The following is a 19254-nucleotide window of genomic DNA, read 5'->3' as shown; positions in this document are numbered from 1 at the left end:
ACAGGAACCTAAATTTCAAGACTTATTTTGTAACCAGAACTAATTCTACCATAAAGAAATCAAGAATATCTATTGTTTGGTCCCACTCCTTCAGACTCTAAAAGTATCAAAACAGAGAGGTACATCAAAATTCAGTAGAGTTGTAAAAGCAACAGTGGAACATTTCAACAAAATCTTCAATCACCTATCACAGGCAAAAACATTTTGCCTTCCTATAAAAACATGTATTACAACACAAGTTCGATCTTTTATTTTGTTGTAAGTACACAATTTATCTGCACTGGTTGGTACAATTTTTGAGTTAAATGGGCTCTCAGCAACCGCACTTAAATCTTCTCTACTTCATGTTACAAATGAAGGCTTCATACAGCAAAAGAAGATAAACAAGTACACTGCTATAAGATGTAATAGGGCACAATTGCATTTTTATAATCTCACCAGAGCCTTTAGGTTAGTAGTACAGTATTTACAGACCGAGCTACCAAACCCAACAGGTACGCAGGGTTTTCAAAAAGTAAATTACACATGTTGTCTCATGCTAAGACTATCATGTAGCAAATGTTGGGAATTGTCAGAAGAGAGTACATGTTCCGGGTTTTCTGCAGAGACAGTTCTGCTGAAACACAGGAAACAGGTGTTTGACACTGTGCGACTGAAATGACGGAGCAACTGGAAGTGTACTCCAAAGTCGAAGTATATGGGACAGTACAATTCTTGTGGGTGAAATGCCTAAATTATGCACAGATCCATAGAGGTATTCTGCCAGTATATAGACCAAATGCAATGCCATTCCCAAGCATAGTGAAATAGTGGCAACGACCACACAAATGTAGACTATACTCTTTGGAAAGCCCATGAAATTTCCATCTTGCTTCAAGCTGAAAGAATATCTCAGTGGAAAGAGATTTTCCAGTGATGAGAACAATCACACAGTGAGTCTCAAACTGCTCCATGAACAAGTTGCAGATTTGTCTCATGAAGGAATAGAATGATTGGTAGAATGTTCTGACCACAGTTAATGAAAATAGTATCATGTATCTGTATAACTTTGAAGTATAATGTACAGAATTCAATAAAAGTTACTTGGCCTGCCTTAACAAGTGTAAATTTCTTTTTGCCCCTCATACTACCAGTTAAACATGCTCATATAGTCATTTATTACTTTTTATAAAAGTAATGCAAGTTATGAGAATGAAGTTGGCAGGTGTTCAGTTACGAAGGAAGAAAGGGTAGCAATAGTTTCGAAAATTGCAATGAAACTGCCACTTGGAAGATATAATGAGGTGCAGCTTTACTTCATCAGCTGCAATGACAACTGCTGTAGGATCATGATACCCTGACCACAGAGACATCTACTGATGCCTTCAGGTAGTCCAGAGTCCACAGCCTGTTGCTCCCAAAGTGTAGAGATCTGATAACACATTTATTTATGATATGGTGGAATTAATAATGAAATCCATGAAAGAAAATAAAGCAGTTTACCTTAAGTGGTTAAAGAGGCACTCAAGCACTTGGTACAACAAAGTAGTAGATGCCTGGTGAGAGACAACATCAAAAGAGGGAAACCTCTACATTACTTACTCAGTGAACATCCAGAACACAATGGAGAACTGAACAAACTCACACTGAGATGTACAAAATGCACTCCATACCAAAGTAAATAATGGGAAATGACAGTAATATGTGGATTCTCTTTCCAACAACCATTTAAATTTTAAAGAGCCACAACTATCTCAAAATTAGCATGTTCCTTACAAGAAGGCAGGTGCATATCTGTGGGAAGTGGTAGGAAAAGCACTACAACTAATCACTGATATAAACAGATTATCCCCAAGACAGGAAGGATCCGATTCTGCAACTGTTGTTCAACCAATGAAAAGCCACTCCTGTTGCCTAGTTAGAAATTTAACAAGTCCACAAAACTTGTTCCAATTTCTACAAATATATTAGGTCACTTACACTAAATGAAAGTTATACTGCAGAGAAGCCGTCAAATGCTACTTTTCTGCAGTGTAACTTTCAGATACACTTGGTAACAGCCTAATGTAAAGGCCAAAACCAGTCATGTAGGATTAATAAAGCTCTAACTAGGCAACTAGAGTGGCTTTTTGTTAATAATGTCATTACATTAAAACATTTCACTTATTTTTATTATTACTAAAATCCTAGGCATCTGTGGCACACTAAATGTGAGTGTGATAAAGATTTTGGGGAGGGGATGAGGGTTATAGTAAAAAGACCCCCATAACCCCAGATTCACACCTGCAAGCAGCAGACATAAATGTAATCTATGGAAAACTGACATTCAAAATGAATGTGTGTGTGTGTGTGTGTGTGTGTGTGTGTGTGACGCAGATAACTGTGACTAAGGTATAAAATAACTATATACTAAACATAAAAATAGTTGTAAATGACTGTATTGTTTCCCACAAGTAACCACAAAATAAATACAAACAGCAATGTAACTTCAAACTTTCCTGGTGGCAAACCCATGAAGAATATTTACAACATAGGCTACAGGAATGTTTGCTTATGCTGCAAAAGACTGACTAATGGTCAGATCTATTCTACACCAATAAAATGCTTCCAACTGCAATGTAACAAATGATTTCCCCTTTAATTTTATAAAATCCAAACTAAACTACTTCAACTAAGCAACATTAAATTGTAAGTGCTTGGAAATGTATACACACTATAAGCTCCAAGTGAAAAATTCTCAGGGCTCAGATAAATTCAAAACGTTTGATTGGTCACAAACAATGAAAAATGTTAGTCCACTTGACTTTACACAGGAAGCACCTTCTGCTGTGTCGACTCAAATACAAAAAGCTAACATAGTTGCATACTATTATTTCCTCCTGTCTTGTGGAAAAAGTTAGGATAACTTACGAAATAAAGTTTATAAAGAAAGGTAGGTGACGTTTTAACGTCTTGTTCACAAAGAAATCTTTAGATATGGAGCACCAGGTGATTAATGGTGATACTCTGTTTTGTTGCTTCTTGTCCTGTTTCTTACATTTCATATACCGTTAATTTTGTTGTCGGTATTACTTATTTCTAACGAAAGATGTTGATTTTTAATAATTTTTCTTGTAAATGTGTTAACTCTGCATGAAACTTGCAGCGTAAAATTCTCTCTGTTAGAAAAAAAAAAAAATCCAACACATGAGTTACCACGTGACAACAGACGTGACACACCCAGAACTTTGCTACGACTGACAAATCTTTTACTTTGTCTTGTAATACATGTTAATCTACTGCAGGATGATATGGTTACACGCGAATGAACCCACTTTTCTGTCGGCCGATAGTGGAAATTAACTTAATTGAATTTTCATAAAACGGACGAGAACAGTTCGTGAACATGACCGATTCACGTCCAATCCATATGATTTCACATCCGTTAAATTTCTGTAACTACCAAAACAAGGACACTGCTTCGACAAGTTTCTTAATTAACCTAGCATTAACATATCAGAATGTCGTTCGGGGTAGCGCCTTCAGTACTGAAAGGCTTATCAAATAATTATTTGAAAGAATACAGGCTGCTTTGTTTCCACAAAACGTAATTCAGTCGGCCGACTATAACACCACATATGCCAAACTGTCACATCACCGCATATTTACTCTTGCTTGCGATTTTACTAACACGATTTTTTCGATCATCCAACTAGTAAAATAATCGTTCATATGCGCCTAGCCTAATACAGAGATTTTAGAATTTCCTCATAGACATACAAATACTAGGTTACCATAATAAAGAAATTGTGGTTCATTTTTTATGGTGTATCAATTTTAACTACGTGCTAGAAGTTTCAATTCAAATTCTGCTATCGCGAGTCTTACATCACAGAACATGTGTCATACCGTGGGGACATGCACAGCGAAAACACTTATAATAGCCCTTGCATGTTAAGCATTGCAAAATTCATGGTTTCTGCAGAAAAAAAAGAGCTCCAAGTTCTACGATATTTTGATACTTACTTCAGTACGCTTCGACAAATATATTATTTTTACGCTTTAATGAAGAATTATGCGCACTGCAAAATTGCATGTGCTTCGGATTGTCCATCAAACAATGCGGCGTATTATGAACGTGACGCAACAATAGTCTTTACGACTTTGCCGTATCTTTGCAGTGCTACCAATATACGTGGCCCCTGTATAATCAACGTTATTCCTCAATACTTCTGGATTTGCATTAATTTTTAGCATGTATTTATTTCCAGTAAAACCGAAAACATCCGAACTTTTAGAAATTTCTTGCACTATCTAGTAATTATTTTGCCATTTGTGAGCAGTACGGGTAATATCCTTGCCAGTCACTTATTTCTAGACTTTTTGTTAACCTATTAAAATGACTTCATAGAAAAATTAACAATCATTCTTGTGGGTTGCTACAAACAGGTCGGCGGCAGACACCGCGGAGTTTCACACAATCCACCACGTTTGCTTGTGTATCTCTGGACGGTGTACGAACAAAATTTGAACACCTGATTGCGTGCACACCAGCGTCATCCCGATCAAGAGGTATAAATTAATGCAAAGTAGGTACTCATGCATTATATACTGTACTACAAGTACAGTATGTCCACCAGTGACCTTGTGGCAGTCAACACGTTAACGGCAAATTTCACGAATTTTTGACGCTGTTTTTCATACCGCTTCTGTATGTCCTGCATGCATCACAGCAGAGCAGTTACCAGAGCAGCAGCATCTTTACGCTCACTTTTCGAAGCAGACTAAATGCTGCATAATATTATGGGCCATTCTTTGTGGGTCGTGTGGCGCGAACATAAATAATGTTGCACAGCTTTATTGTGCAATAATATTAACGGTTTGCAGTTACAGGCGCCATTTTAGTTTCCCCACAATTGCTTCTCTCATTCTTAGTTCTGCCACATTTGCATTTAGAATCATTGCAATTCTTGGCCAAGGAAATCAGTAAGTTGATATTTTCATACAATAACCTGTGGAATAACGTTCTGGGGTAACTCATCTTTTCTTCAAAAACTTACTGGAAGAATTATATGTTTTTTGTGCTTACCCAGGATCGCTGTCTGTATAAGAAGTTAGGTATTTAGACAATGATGTACATAATTACAATACCAGAGTGGAAAATGACATTTATCACTTCACATCGCGGTTGTCTTTAGCGCAAAATGGGGAACACAATGGCAATTTAAATTTTTTAAATTTCTGGTAACTTACCCAGTTACAATATGATAACTTACCCAGTTACAATTTAAAGTTTTGATATCTTACCCAGTTACATAAAATGTCTGACAGCAACGTGAAATTTGAAAACAAACTGAAAAAGTTTCTCCTTGACAACACCTATTCTGTAGAAGAATTCTACTAAAAAACTTATTAATGTTCAACATGTAACCATATTTAGGACCTACAAATTAGTGTAAATGTTCCATGGAACATGAAAACAAATGAATAATCTGTGGAAAGTGCATAGTTTTCACAGAAAACGTGTAGGTACCATTAATCTGCACACTATTTAGAAGGTGTTTTCGTTGACAGATTCTGGTTGTACTATATCTGATTTATGAACATATATAGGCAATGTTTGTTTTTCTGATGTCTAAAATTATTTGATTCCAATGACAAAATATCAATCATTTTCTTCACCTTTGTTGCAAAAGTAATTGTTCGCTATTGTTTATGTGAAAAATTTAATATATATATATATATATATATATATATATATATATATATATATATATATATATATGCAAACAGTAACAATAACCTTGCAAACAGCAACTAGCATGGCCAATGTTAAGGTGGTTAAACACTCAATTGCAAACTAGTATGTTCAAGCACACTAATCCTTTTCATCTCCACACAGTGTAAGCAGACTTGAGCAAACATCAATTGATTATCACAGTGTATTGCACTCCCATTACTTTTTGTTATAAGAGGAAATTATGTTATAAAGACAATTTATGAAAAATATTGTGAAAAAACAGGATATGCTGGAGATACAATTCCCACCTGTGTAGTTCTGAGAAACATCTCCTACAAGGGAGTATTATAATGGTAGGCATAGTGAAGCAGCAGTTGAAGTTCATTTGTGTTGCAGTGGCACAGCATATTTGTGGTTGGCTACAGTTGGGCATCACCATTCATGCAAGTACACAGTTAGTTACCTGTCATGCACACAAAGATCACTACACAGTAATTGCAGCATAGCTGGAATGGCTGCTTTCACAATGTGGCCCTGTCTTTTATGGTCTAAGAAATGCTGCAATATAATGTGCTGGCTGGTTGGGTGGGTTTATGACACACGTCTTGCACCGAAGTCATCAACAAGGGAATGGCCCACAGGATCATTGAGGGGTGGGCAGCATAACACTGCTTTGGGTAATGCAAGTAGGATTTTGGACAGGATATACCTCATCTCAGCATGACAAGAGATAGTCGAAGCCGTGGTGAAGGGTGTGGTTGAGCTTTGGAAGACCATGGTGATACTGGATGACCAGAAATGTGACAGACAGTGACTGATCAATGGGTTTCCTGCTATCAGAGGAGGAGATGGCACAGGTGATTTGTTCGTGGATGAACTGGATAGGATTATTGTCTGTCAATAAACACTCTGGTAAGGTCGTCAGTGTATTTCAACATCTACTGCCTTCGTGCAGATCCGGTGTCCGCAAGCGGAGCTGTGTGGAAGAGACTTTTGGTATGGAATGGGAGTCAGCTGTCAAAGTGGAGGTACTGTTGGTGATTGGTGTGCTTGATATAAACAGACATATTTATGGATCCATCTGAGAGGCGGATATCAGAATCTAGGAAGGTGGCTCATTGAGTTGGGAAGGACCAGGTGAAGCACATTTGGAAGCAGGTTTCGAGTGAGAGGCCAGACAAACATGTGGTTCCTGAAGAATGGCAGCAACCCTTTCAGTAATTGCAGGGGCAAGATTGATTGATCTAGACTTGTACCATATCAAGCAAAACAACCTTGCTGTGCTGGTACTGCAAATGGCTGAAGGCATGGGGAAACTGCAGTCTAATTTTTCCTGAGGGCGTGCATCTCTATTGTATGGTTAAACAGATGATGGCAACCTATTGAGTAAAACATTATGGAGGTAAAATAGTCCCCCATTCGGACCTTGGGGCAGGGACTACTCAGGAGGATGTCATTATTCGGAGAAACAAAACAAACATTCTACAGATCTGAGTTAGGAATGTTAGAGTGCTTGCTCATGCAGGTACATTAGAAAATTTAAAAAAGAAAATGGATATCTTGAAATAAGATATAGTGGGAATTAGTGAAGTCTGGTGGTAGGAGGAACAGGACTTCTGGTCAGGTGAATACAGAGATATAAATAGAAAATGCAAGGATAGGTTTAATAATGAATAACAAAATAGAATGCAGATACACTACTATGAAGAACATAGTGAACACGTTATCATAGCCAAGGCAGACACTAAGCACAACTCCCTACAGTACTACAACTTTATACAACAACTAGCTCTACAGATGAAGAAGAGATCGAAGAAATGTATGATGAATAAAAGAAATTAGTCAGATAGTTAAAGGAAATGACAATTTAACTGTGATGAGGGGCTGGAATTCAATAGTAGGGAAAGGAAGAGGAGGAAATACGTGAATATGTACTCCCGAGAGAAAGGAATGAAAGAGGAAGCTGCTTGCTACAATTTTGGACAGAGTATAATTTAATTATCACTGATACTTGGTATAAAAATCATGAAAGAAGGTGGTACACGTGGAAGACACCTGTAGACCAGAAGGTTTCAGACTGATTGTATAATGGTAAGACAGAGATTTTAGAAGCACATTTTAAATTGCATGACATTTCCATGGGCGGATGTGGACTCTGACCACAATTTATTGGTATGAACTGAGGTTACAACTGAAGAAATCACAAAAACGTAGGAAATAATGAAGATGAGACTTGTTTTAAGTTCAAATGACGTGAGGCTTTTGACAGTTTCAGAGGGAGCATTAGGCAACAACTGACGAAAAGGGGAAAGGAATTCGGTAAAAGAGAAATGGGTAGCTTTGAGAGATGAAATACTGAATGCAGCAGAATATGAAAGATGTAAAAAAAACATGGCCTGGTAGAAATCTCTGCATAACACAGGAGATACTGAATTGAACTGATGAAAGTAAAAATATAAAAATGAAGCAGGTGAAAGGCAATACAAACGTCTAAAAATGAGATTGATAGGAAGTACAAAATGACTAAGCAGGAATGGCAACAAATGTAAACTTATTTCACTAGGATAAAGGCAGATACTGCTTACAGGAAAATTAGAAGAGGCGTTTGGAGAAAATAGAAGCAACTGTATGAATATCAAGAGGTCAGATGTAAAACCATTTCTAAACAAAGAAGACAAAGTTGAAAGTCGGAAGGAGTATGTAGGGGGGTCTATACTTCAGGGCAGTATTATAGAAACAGAAGAAAACACAAATGAAGATGAGATGGGAGATATGATATTGCAAGACAAATTTGACAGAGCACTGAAAGATATAAATCGAAACAAGGCCTCTGGAGTAGATTCCATTCCAGTACAAGTACAGGCCTGTGGGGTTTGTTTTGGGGAATAGATAAAAGGTAAGAGCGCAAACTTGACTAGAAGAAGGGATTGGTTGGTAGGGCATATTCTGAGGCATCAAGGGATCACCAATTTAGTAGTGGAGGGTAAAAATTGTAGAGGGAGACCAAGAGATGAATACACTAAGCAGATTCAGAAGGATGTAGGCTGCAGTAGGCACTGGGAGATGAAGAAGCTTGCACAGGATAAAGCAGCATGGAGAGCTGCATCAAACCAGTCTCAGGACTGAAGACCACAACAACAACAACAACAACAACAACAACAAGAGTGAAGGGGTTTCCGATATGAGGAGGGAGATAGATTCAGGTGCAATGTTTATAGATTTTTCCCAAATCTTTATTTTGCTCTCCTATAAAATTTACTTCTGGCTTGGGCTTGAATCATTCTGACCTCTTGAATATGAAAAGACAACAGTATTTGCTCATGAGTCAATGTACTGGGATTCCATTAGAAGGAGATGGCCAAGATTAGAATAAACAGCATCAGTTTTGACAAGAGAGCAGGGATACACGCTTAGTAGTGCATGGAATGAAAGCAAAGATGAATGCTTAGCACTTGTAGTGAGGTAGGAGCTGTGTGGCACAAGCCCCTCACACCACATTATGTCACTGCTCCAGTGGCAAACTGGAGCTGCACAACTCACCTTACGTGCGTCATTTCGGTTGTCTCTGACTGGTGGCAGATGTTACAATCACACCCTTGTAAGTGGAAATCCCTGCCAGCCCCAACAGTCAGTGGTTTTTTACCCCTGATGACAATGGATGAGAAAGCCCCCGAAAGCTTAAGTGTTTTATTCTAAATATCTCGTCTTGTAAACCGAGAAGCTATCATTGGAAATACATACATTTAAATAAATTGTAGTTAAAATTCACTAAATAAGGAATGGCATGTAACTTTCCTTCATTTTTATATATTAGAACATTGGCAAGCATGCTTTCTGTACTTCTTTATTGAGAAGGAAGCCACTGACAATCGACAATTTAATGCGCCGCACCGCTGACCTGCACACCAGACAGTTGCACACAGGCAAGCCAGTTGTGCAAGTGTATATTTCACTCCAGTTGTCCAAGCCGCAATCATAACATCTTGATATTGCAGTACACTGACTTAGGTAAGTTTGTATCATTTATATTCGTTAAAATCTTTTAACTTGTCATGGTTTTACTTGGATCAGCAACTTATCGTCAACAGCAGGTCAGCCAACTTATCATCAACAGCATGTGTCCAGGAAAATAATCTGATTTGACCCTAATGCCCAGGGTTTTCAAAGTATTTGTCCACAAGCAGATATCTGAGTGATGGCTGGCCATTCTTACGAAATGATAAATCATCCTTCCAGTTCCCCTGTCACTGTGTGTGCGCATCTTCATAAACCTCAAATGGCTCTCACCAGTTGGCAATTTAGTTAAATACTGCACGCCAGAGTATTGTGTTAACTATCTAGACACTGATCAACATGACATGATTGTAATTGATTAGCTACTGATGTTTAGCAAGATAATCGTGGCTTGCATGTGATAGTTTGCAATGACAATGACTTGGGAATGAGTACATCCAGAGGTTCCGTACGTGCCGGTTTTCAGACAAATCACAAGAAAGGTAACAACTCGTTGCTAGCACCTCGTATCACTGGAGGAATGGTGGGACACCCACTGTGCAAGAAATTAACCTATTCTGATGGAGGACAGACATGTAACACTCACTGCAGGACTGTGTTCTGTAGCACTTTGAGCTTGTGTATCTTCTCTGAAGCAGCATAGAGCCACTCGGAACACAATTATTCCAAATTGGGGGTTATACCACTTGAAACAATGTACTACACAGCGTAGTTACAGGTAGCATTAATATTCAGACACTGAGGTTTTTAGTTTGTAGCATCATAACTTTAGTAACAAAACAAACAAACAAATCAAGTACTGTATTAAGTTGTATGTCGTGTAAATATCAGCATAAACTTTATTAACATAAAATATAAAAGTTCTTTAATAATACAATTTAAATAAAACTTGGTCCCGTTACCACATTAATTTAATATTTAGACAGCTTTCAGAATTAATTATTTCAAAATAATTTTTTGTGGTACATAAATGTTTCAATATCATGTCTGATAGCCATTCTGTTGCGTCACTTCTTTCAATCGCTGCAGCATACTGCTAATGATCTTTTTTAAATAGTTAGTACACTGATCATCTGATTCTTCTTTTAATCGATGCTTCACAGTTCTTTGGGACATTTGGGTGTTTTTGTAATTTGTCACTCTCGTTCTCTCCAAACATTCTCAGTATGCTCCACATCTGGTGATTGAGGTAGCGGTTGTGACACCTTCAGGCAACTGTACAACAAATATTCCTGCACAATGTGAGACTTAATGTTACGGATCAATATTTCGGTGAAACTCGAATGTGTTTGATATCCCCATTTTTTCAGCACTTCTGTGTGAAACGTTTTTTAATATATTCAGATAGACTTGTCCATAATACTGTCAACGAACACTAATTTGCCAAATGTGGATATACGGCTTTACACAAGAACACTGCCTTCTCCATGCTTTACAGTCGACTTAACAGTTGTGAGTTTAAATTACTCGCTCTTCTTCCGCCACATTATCCTCTGTCCATCCAACCCAAAAATGTTAAATTTATCATACTTTCGTCAGTAATAATGACGTCATTCCGCCATCATTTTTCCTTCGTAAGAAACTCGTTAGCAAAGTCCAGTCACTTAATTCGATTCTGTGTGTGATAGGTTGCAATGACAATGACTTGGGAATGAGTACACCTTCTTTCCAGTCTTGTTTAGGCTTGCTAATTTTGGTGCACTGAGTGTAGGATCCTTCTTTATTATTCTTATTCAGTTCCTCTTGTTACGTGCATCCAATTTCTTTGGTAGGCCCTCACTTTTGGGTCATCTGATATGTTGAGTATGGCAGCAATCTGTCAACATGATTTACCTTTTGCTTCATGAAAAACCACAAATTGTGTACCAGAACTAGTATTAGTTCTATATGGCATCATACAGTATGGGCACTCAACTGTGCTAGTAAACAGATGCTGCCTCCTGACTCAAGAGTACGTAACTTGGCTTGAATGATCGAACTGCCCACTGTCCAAATACTAAAGAAATGTGAAAATCGAACAGCGTTTTATTTAAATCTTGTTATTTAACAACTGTTGTCAGTTGTGTAATGAAATTCAAGGACACTTGCACTACTATACATTCCACTATATTTAACACTATTACAAATTTAATTGTCGGCGTCAAAAGTTGGTTTGTCGTGGAACAATCTGCATCATTATTACACTTCTGTAAAGTGAAGGGATTTGGTCATCAACTCAAAGGTAGGTTTGACTTAAAACTAGACAGTACTATTCAGGTGCTGTCTCTCTCCTTCGCTCCATGCTGTGAACTGGCTTCCTCAACCAATTAAGAAAGCAATCTACAGTTTATTGCAGAATATAAGCCGCAGTGCAGGGATAGCACACACACACATTTTAGCATGAAATAGCAATTACAAAACTGCTAATCTACACTGAAGTTAATAATGGAGTTTGTAACTGCTGTTACAATGAGTCACTGTAAATGTGCCTGAAAGAGACCAAAGTTATCCAATAATTCAAACACAACAAAGGAAAAGTGAATAAAAAGCATGATATAATTTGGTGTTCCTTTCCCCATATACAAAGTATGTTTAGAAAACAAGTGTACTAGGTTTTTATATATTTTTAGATGTAATTGGAAAAAAATAACATGATATTGTTGATACAATTGTTGACTATTTTTCCACATAATTGTCATCCTGTCCAATGCATGTGGTGAGCATTGCACAAGCTTTTCTATGCCCTCCTCGAAGAACTCTCCCTCCAGTTCCTTTCTGCACTTTAGAACCTTGTTTCAACACCTGCTAGTTGGCTGAAAACTGAATTCCCCTCACGTGTGCAGTCAGGAGAAGGTGAAAAGATAACAATCTGAAGGCATCTAGACAGGGGAATAAAGGATATGGTTCAAAACATCCCAACCAAATGAGTCCAAGAGTGCCTTGATTGTTAAGGCTGAGTGACGAAGGGTGTTGTCGCACAACAAGCACACTCCTCATGTCAACATTCACCTCCTTTTGCTTTGTATGCTCCTTTTGAAACTTTTAGGGTCTCATTGTGCACTGATGGTCTCTCCCTGAGGCAATGTTGCCTTTTCGGCCCCAAAAAACTGAGGTCATAATTTTCCCCCCAAAATCATGGTTTTAACTTTTTGGCAGATGGGGAACTGGATTGACACCACTGTGACAACTGTATTTTTGACTCGCGTGTTTAATGAGCCATACATGTTTCATCTCCAGCCCCAATAAGTTCAGAAAATCCTCAGCTTTCAATTCAAGTCACTCAATAAACCTGCCGGAAATACTGACCTAATTTTTCTTGTGTTGCACTGTCAGCTGTTATGGGACACATCTTATGCACTATTTCCGGTATCCCAGCATTTATGCGAGTGTCTTGTATCAGAGAGTTTTGGAGAGTTGTGGAAGCATTGCAGAAATTTCACCCACTGCCAACTGGCAGTCTTCATGAAGAGTTTCTTTGATTATTGCACCAACTCTTGCACCAACTCATCAGTAAAAATGGGAGGTTTTCCTCTCCTCTGTTCATCATGAATATTTGTTCTGCGTCCATTAAACTCCTTACACATTCATTCTGTTTGTAACATCTTTGCTGGAAACCGTTCTGATTCGCAAAAAAATTTCAGTAGGCATTATTCCTTTTGTGTGTAGGAAGCAGATCATAAGACACGGCTCACACTCAGAGGGATATCTTAGTGACATCTTTCACGCAACTGGAGACTGCAATGTGAGTTTACATGCTACTATGGTCCTGCAATGCTCACTCCGGTCAGGGGATTTCCCCCCGTCCCCCCTTCCTAGTTAGTGTTGCCAACCATTAAAAAAATAAATAAATAAAATAAATTAAATAAATAAAAAAACCACAGCCCCCTTATGGTCACACTACACTTGATTCTACCACATTCCAATCTCTAGACAAATTCAAGGAGACTGTCAATACAAATATACTGGCACGTAAGAAAATTTACCTTTCCTTTGGAAAGTATAGAGTGAAGTGACAAAGAGAGAAACTTTTACCTTTTGTCCAAGTGACACGGAAACTGGAACACATGCGTATCTGAAGGAATACTGCATCATATTTGTGAACAACACAGGCACTGCAATATCATATTTATCTGCCGACACTGGGCAAGTGACTTTCAATTAAAATGTCTCCACTGTACAGGAAAATACATAACAAATGTACGAGTGCAGTTTGTAGACACACAGTTGATGACATATGGAAGTTTGGGTTTAGCCATGGAGCGTGCTTTGCTAGGTGGCTGGTAAGGTGGCTGATCACAATAAGTGGGAAGTTCGGGTTCAAGACCTGGTCCAGCACAAATTTTCATTGTCGTCATTCCATTATACAGCTGATGGTTGTCCACATTCACAACTCTGAATACATTTAATGTGATTCTAAATTGTGTCCAACTGACCAATCATTATGGGATAATACTGATAATCTTCTGCCTTATTTAAATGTAAGATAATCAGCTGTGTAGGTTTCTGAAGATCTTTATCACTGCCTTATGTATAGTATAACATATGACGCATCACAGATTTTTTCCTATTGCTTAATCTATTGTGAAATAGTATAACGTAAAATTATATATTAAGTAATGAAACGGTTTTCATATTTGTTGCCACCCCATTTCTTCTTGGAACCACTCATTTACTTCACGTGTTCTACGATGTTCTTTGTCAACTTTATTTTTAGAAGGTGTATATGACTGATCACCATGAAGGTAATGTCCCTGAAAGCAAGCATTTTTATTCTAATGTCTGGAAAATAGCTATAATGTGGAAGCAATTTAATAAACTAAAAGAGAGGGTGGGGTATATGACATCAGAATGCATAGAATATAGAATTTCACAATAGTCAGATCTGTAGTGTGTGAAGTTACTTTCCCAGTTACAAATATCTATAACTCCCGTGTACCAGCAGTAGTTGTTAACACTTTACCACACCATGTACTAGGTATCATTAGACACACATCTGTAATTAACTTCATATTAGGGCACCTGCCAAGTCCTGTGATGTCACCTGCACCTGACACATATTAACAGACATTTTGAATGAAATGGCCTTTCAATGTATGTATTCTTTTTGTTGTGTGTCCATCAACATTATTTAACCCATTACTGGCCATTGTCCCTTTTTTGGGATGCACATATTTTACTTATTTCTACGTAAGCAATGGAGCTTGTAGCCTTTATTGTTGCATCTGTAGGTTCAACTAACTGCTATAATGCCTGTAAGTGTAAAATAAATAACTTTTTTTCTAAGTACTTCTCGTCAGGAAAATTATAAACTTGCCGATTTTTTGTTCTCGCACTTGGCAGCACTGTATGTCTGCTGGTAGTTCCTGGACGACAATGAGCTGTGATTTACTTGTCTGGTCGTGTTTGTTATGAACATATGGATGTCCATGTAAGATTAAGTATACTTCAGATTTTTTCAAGTAAATGCAATATCGATATATTTTATGCATCCCAATAATGGGACAATGGCATGCTACACTATCATTTATTATTGATGTGCCCTACTCTTGTATACACGTATTATACAGAGAAGAATTGCATTTTACATTCTTTATATCTGCTTTTTTTCATGTTCTAGTCGAATTTTGCGATTCCAACAGTATAAAAACATGCCTCGTGGACTTACACTTGAAGAAATTCTAGCAGAACTAGAGAACCATCAAGGGAGTGACGATGAAGATGATGACGTAGAATTGGCGATTATTCCACCCGATGTAGATGTAATAACAGATGAAGAAGACATTGACGAAAATGTATTGAGCAATGGGTCTGTTGTACAAGATGTAGCCGGTACTTTAGAGCTCTAAACCAGCCGAGATGAAGCTAATGCTACAGTTGTACCTCCAGAAGCCAAAAGAAGGAAAGCGTTAGGAGATGGAGCAGAAAGTGACACGTTATCTACAAAAAAATATAAATGTAAGTGGTATAAATGTCAACCAACGTACACAAACACTAGTGAACCAGGGAAGAGCAAAGAACATTATGTTGTGGAATGTCTAGCAAATAAGACAATGCCCCAGGTGTTTGAGGATTTTGTTTTCTTTGAAACTAATGGATACTATTATTGAACAAAGCGAAATCTATGCTTGCCAACACAACAAAATAAATTTTCTACTAACCAAAGAAGAACTAAAATCATTTATTGGCATACTACTTCTGAGTTGTTATGCTTCCCCATGAGAATATGTACTGGGAACAGGCTCCTGATGTCGGAGTTCCCTTAGTCTTCAACTCCATGTCAAGAAATAGGTTGGAAATAAAGAGATTGATTCATCTCAATGACAACTCCAAAATAGACAGAAATGACAAGATGTACAAACTGAGGTTGTACTTTGAAATGCTGAAAAAGGAATTTGGTAAATTTGGCGTATTTCATTCAGAACTCTCAATTGATGAAATGATGGTATGTTATTTTTGAAAACATTCAGCTAAAATGTTTCTGAGGGGAAAGCCTATCAAATTTGGATATAAAATTTGGTGTCTTATAAGTTCCAATGGCTTTCTTTATAATTTTTCGCCATACTGTGGCAAGACTGACAACAAACAGGAGCCTTTAGGTGCAAGGGTAATAAATAAACTAACCAGCATGATTCCAGAATCAGAGTATCCTAATTATAAGCTTTTCTTTGACAACTTTTTCACCAGTGTTGACACACTGATCACACTCGGAAAGAGTAAAATGAAAGCTACAGGAACAATAAGAGAGATCCGAACTAATGCATGTCCTTAGATTAACTCGAAAAGAATGGCAAAAGAAAAGGAACGAGGATTCTATGACTAAATGTTTGACAAAGATAACGAAGTTCTGGTTGTGAAATGGTGTGACAACAAACCAGTATGTGTAGCGACAAATTACAGTACTATTACTCCTCTGAGTTCTACTAAAAGATACTTACGGGCAAAGAAAAAGTAAATATCTGTTACAATGCCACATCTCATTGAAGAATACAATGCCCGTATGGGTGGCGTAGATCTACTGGACAAGCAGATATCACTTTATAGGACGAGGATAAGCTCAAAGAAATGGTGGTGGCCATTATTCACACAGATGATAGATATCTGCATAGTAAACACATGGCATGCATACCAAATTGCTAACTCTAATGAGAAGCTCTCACTTTTGGATGTCCGACAGAGAATAGTGATGTTTTACCTATCAAAGAAAACAGGATCAGTACGAAAATGCAGAGGACTACAAGGAAGCAAATTGATGGGAGGACGGGTGAGCACAGATGTACGACTAGATCCAGGAAATCATTTCATTGTGCCAAGTAAAACACAGAAGAGAGTAAAACACAGAAAAGATGTGCTTACTCCAAGAAAAAAACAACAAAAATTTGTGATAGGTGCAATGTTGGTGTACATGACAAGTGTTTTGCTTCATTTCATACTGAATAGACATTCAATAATATTAAAACATTCTTTATTTATTGTTTGTGTTGTTTATTACAATATTATGCGTGGAGAATAAGGTTGTGAATTTGGATAGCATATTTGGCCAATGTCCCAAAAATGGGACGTTCTGTAGTTTTTGTTCTAATAAACTGAAAATTTTCGAAACAACTTTTTATTTCAATTAATCACTCAATGTAACATATTTATGTATAAAAGTTTGCAAAAAATGATCTGATAAGAGTTTTGGCCAGTAATGGGTTAAACAGTGGAAAGTCCACGATGGATTAACAATATTATTATTGCTACTCACCATATGGAAGAGAATGTAGCTTCAAATATTAGTGTTGTTTCCAAATCAAGTGTACCCTCCTTGTGAAAGAACAAAAACCTTCACCGTCAAACATGTGTTTCATAAAAATTTAAATTAGAAAAGAAATGTGGCTCACATAAGGTGAAGATACGAACACCTTGAGAACTGCTGCTTAATAAATGTAACAGATTTTTCATTTACATTCCATGTTTTCTTCCAAGCCCACGGTCAGCCACTTTAAACTCCAGTTACAAATCAATTCAAAACAGAATTACTGTAACATGCATTCTTCCATAATGTTGTATGCTGCCCTGAAACTGCTGTTTTAATAGTTTTTAATTACCACAATGTCTGCATTTTCATATTTGTAAAAACCATACTGACTTTCAGTAGTCACAGGTGTGTGGTGTTAATTAACTCTGTAGAAGAAAATTATCCAAAAGTTCAGCAAAATTATGAACCTTGTTTACGTGCCTGTTGACTCTCCAACACCAAATTTATGCTGTGAGTGGTTTCCTTTAGTCCTTGAATTATTTTATTTCACCCAGGACTCTCCAATAGCATACTGAGGCTATGTCAAATATTTTTTAGAGCAAAGACTGTGCGCTTTCCTGGTTGCAGCTACTTTTGATTCGTCAGAAAACTCTCACATGTACAGTTGAGAATATGCTAGTGTGATAAGCCTGAAATTTTAATGACACTTCTTGGCAACTTCGTAAGTGGTTCCAAAGAATACTTTTGAGCATTCTCACGATTTTAAGTTTTTGCCACCGAAAACTTCAACTGTATACAGTACAATTTATGTGACAATCACTTTTTAGCAAATTCAGATGCTCAAGGCATAAATAAAAGCAAATGAACAACTCACAACACCAAGAACCAATGTGAGTTCATCAGTTATTTACTCCACACAAATGGAGAACATGCTGCAGATATGGCTCAACTAGTCTGCTATTGAGGGCAGTACTATTACAAATGCCTTGCGTACCCTTCTCCATCTTATTAGATAGCCAATAAGATTGGAGAGCAAGTGTTCCAGCCGGCCGGTGTGATCGAGCAGTTCTAGGCGCTTCAGTCTGGAACTGTGCGGCCACTGCTACGGTCACAGATTCGAATCCTGCCTCGGGCATGGATGTGTGTGATGCCCTTAGGTTAGTTAGTTTTAAGTAGTTCTAAGTTCTAGAGGATTGATGACCTCAGATGTTAAGTCCCATAGTGCTCACAGCCATTTGAACCATTTTTTTTGAAGTGTTCCAATGTTTCCACATGCATGTGTTGCACTACTGTTTGCAAGATTTTACTATTTATGTTAAGAGTGTTCCATGACTTTATTGCATTAAATCATCTAAAATTTAACAGTGAAGGAAGGTGCTTCATTCATATTCTATGTCACTAAGAATAGTAGTAACCCAAACAACCCCAATTATAAATAATGCACTTACCTCTTTACTGCTCTGTGAAAAAGTACTGTGGGGTGCATCCGGATCATCACCATTAACAGTGTTCTCACCTGAAAAACAAATTCTTTGAATGGGGTCCTTAAATAAAGTAATAGGAACATTTCACAGTAAAATGTATGATCCGCTGTGCACATAGAAACACACTATAACCAACAAGGCTGTAAACAGTGGAAAACAAGAGTTCATTTTTTATTAATGCATGCACAACTTCAACTTGGGAGAAATTTTAGCCATGAACAAATAGTTTCAGTTGCCCATAGCCAAGTTCTGCATTTAAGCATCATGTGGAGCACACATCATTAAATTGTCAATTTATAAAATCTTCTGGTCGTGAAATCTTCCAAATAGACACAAAATTT

General features: G+C 37.4%; 1 protein-coding gene across 9 annotated transcripts in view; it reads right to left on the bottom strand.

The window, feature by feature from the left end:
- The window catches only part of LOC126467819 (protein hu-li tai shao), a 426171-nt gene that overhangs the window by 5723 nt on the left and 401194 nt on the right, over nt 1-19254 (bottom strand). For all 9 annotated transcript variants that reach the window (XM_050096499.1, XM_050096496.1, XM_050096497.1 and 6 more), the window contains one exon: nt 18878-18945. In XM_050096499.1, coding sequence (XP_049952456.1) covers nt 18878-18945 — 68 coding nt within the window. The remainder of the gene's footprint in view (nt 1-18877; nt 18946-19254) is intronic.

This window comes from Schistocerca serialis, chromosome 1 (assembly GCF_023864345.2).
Source record: "Schistocerca serialis cubense isolate TAMUIC-IGC-003099 chromosome 1, iqSchSeri2.2, whole genome shotgun sequence".
NCBI classification, from domain to species: domain Eukaryota; kingdom Metazoa; phylum Arthropoda; class Insecta; order Orthoptera; family Acrididae; genus Schistocerca; species Schistocerca serialis.
Note: the sequence above shows the minus strand (reverse complement) of the source record. Positions and strands in the feature narration are given on the sequence as shown.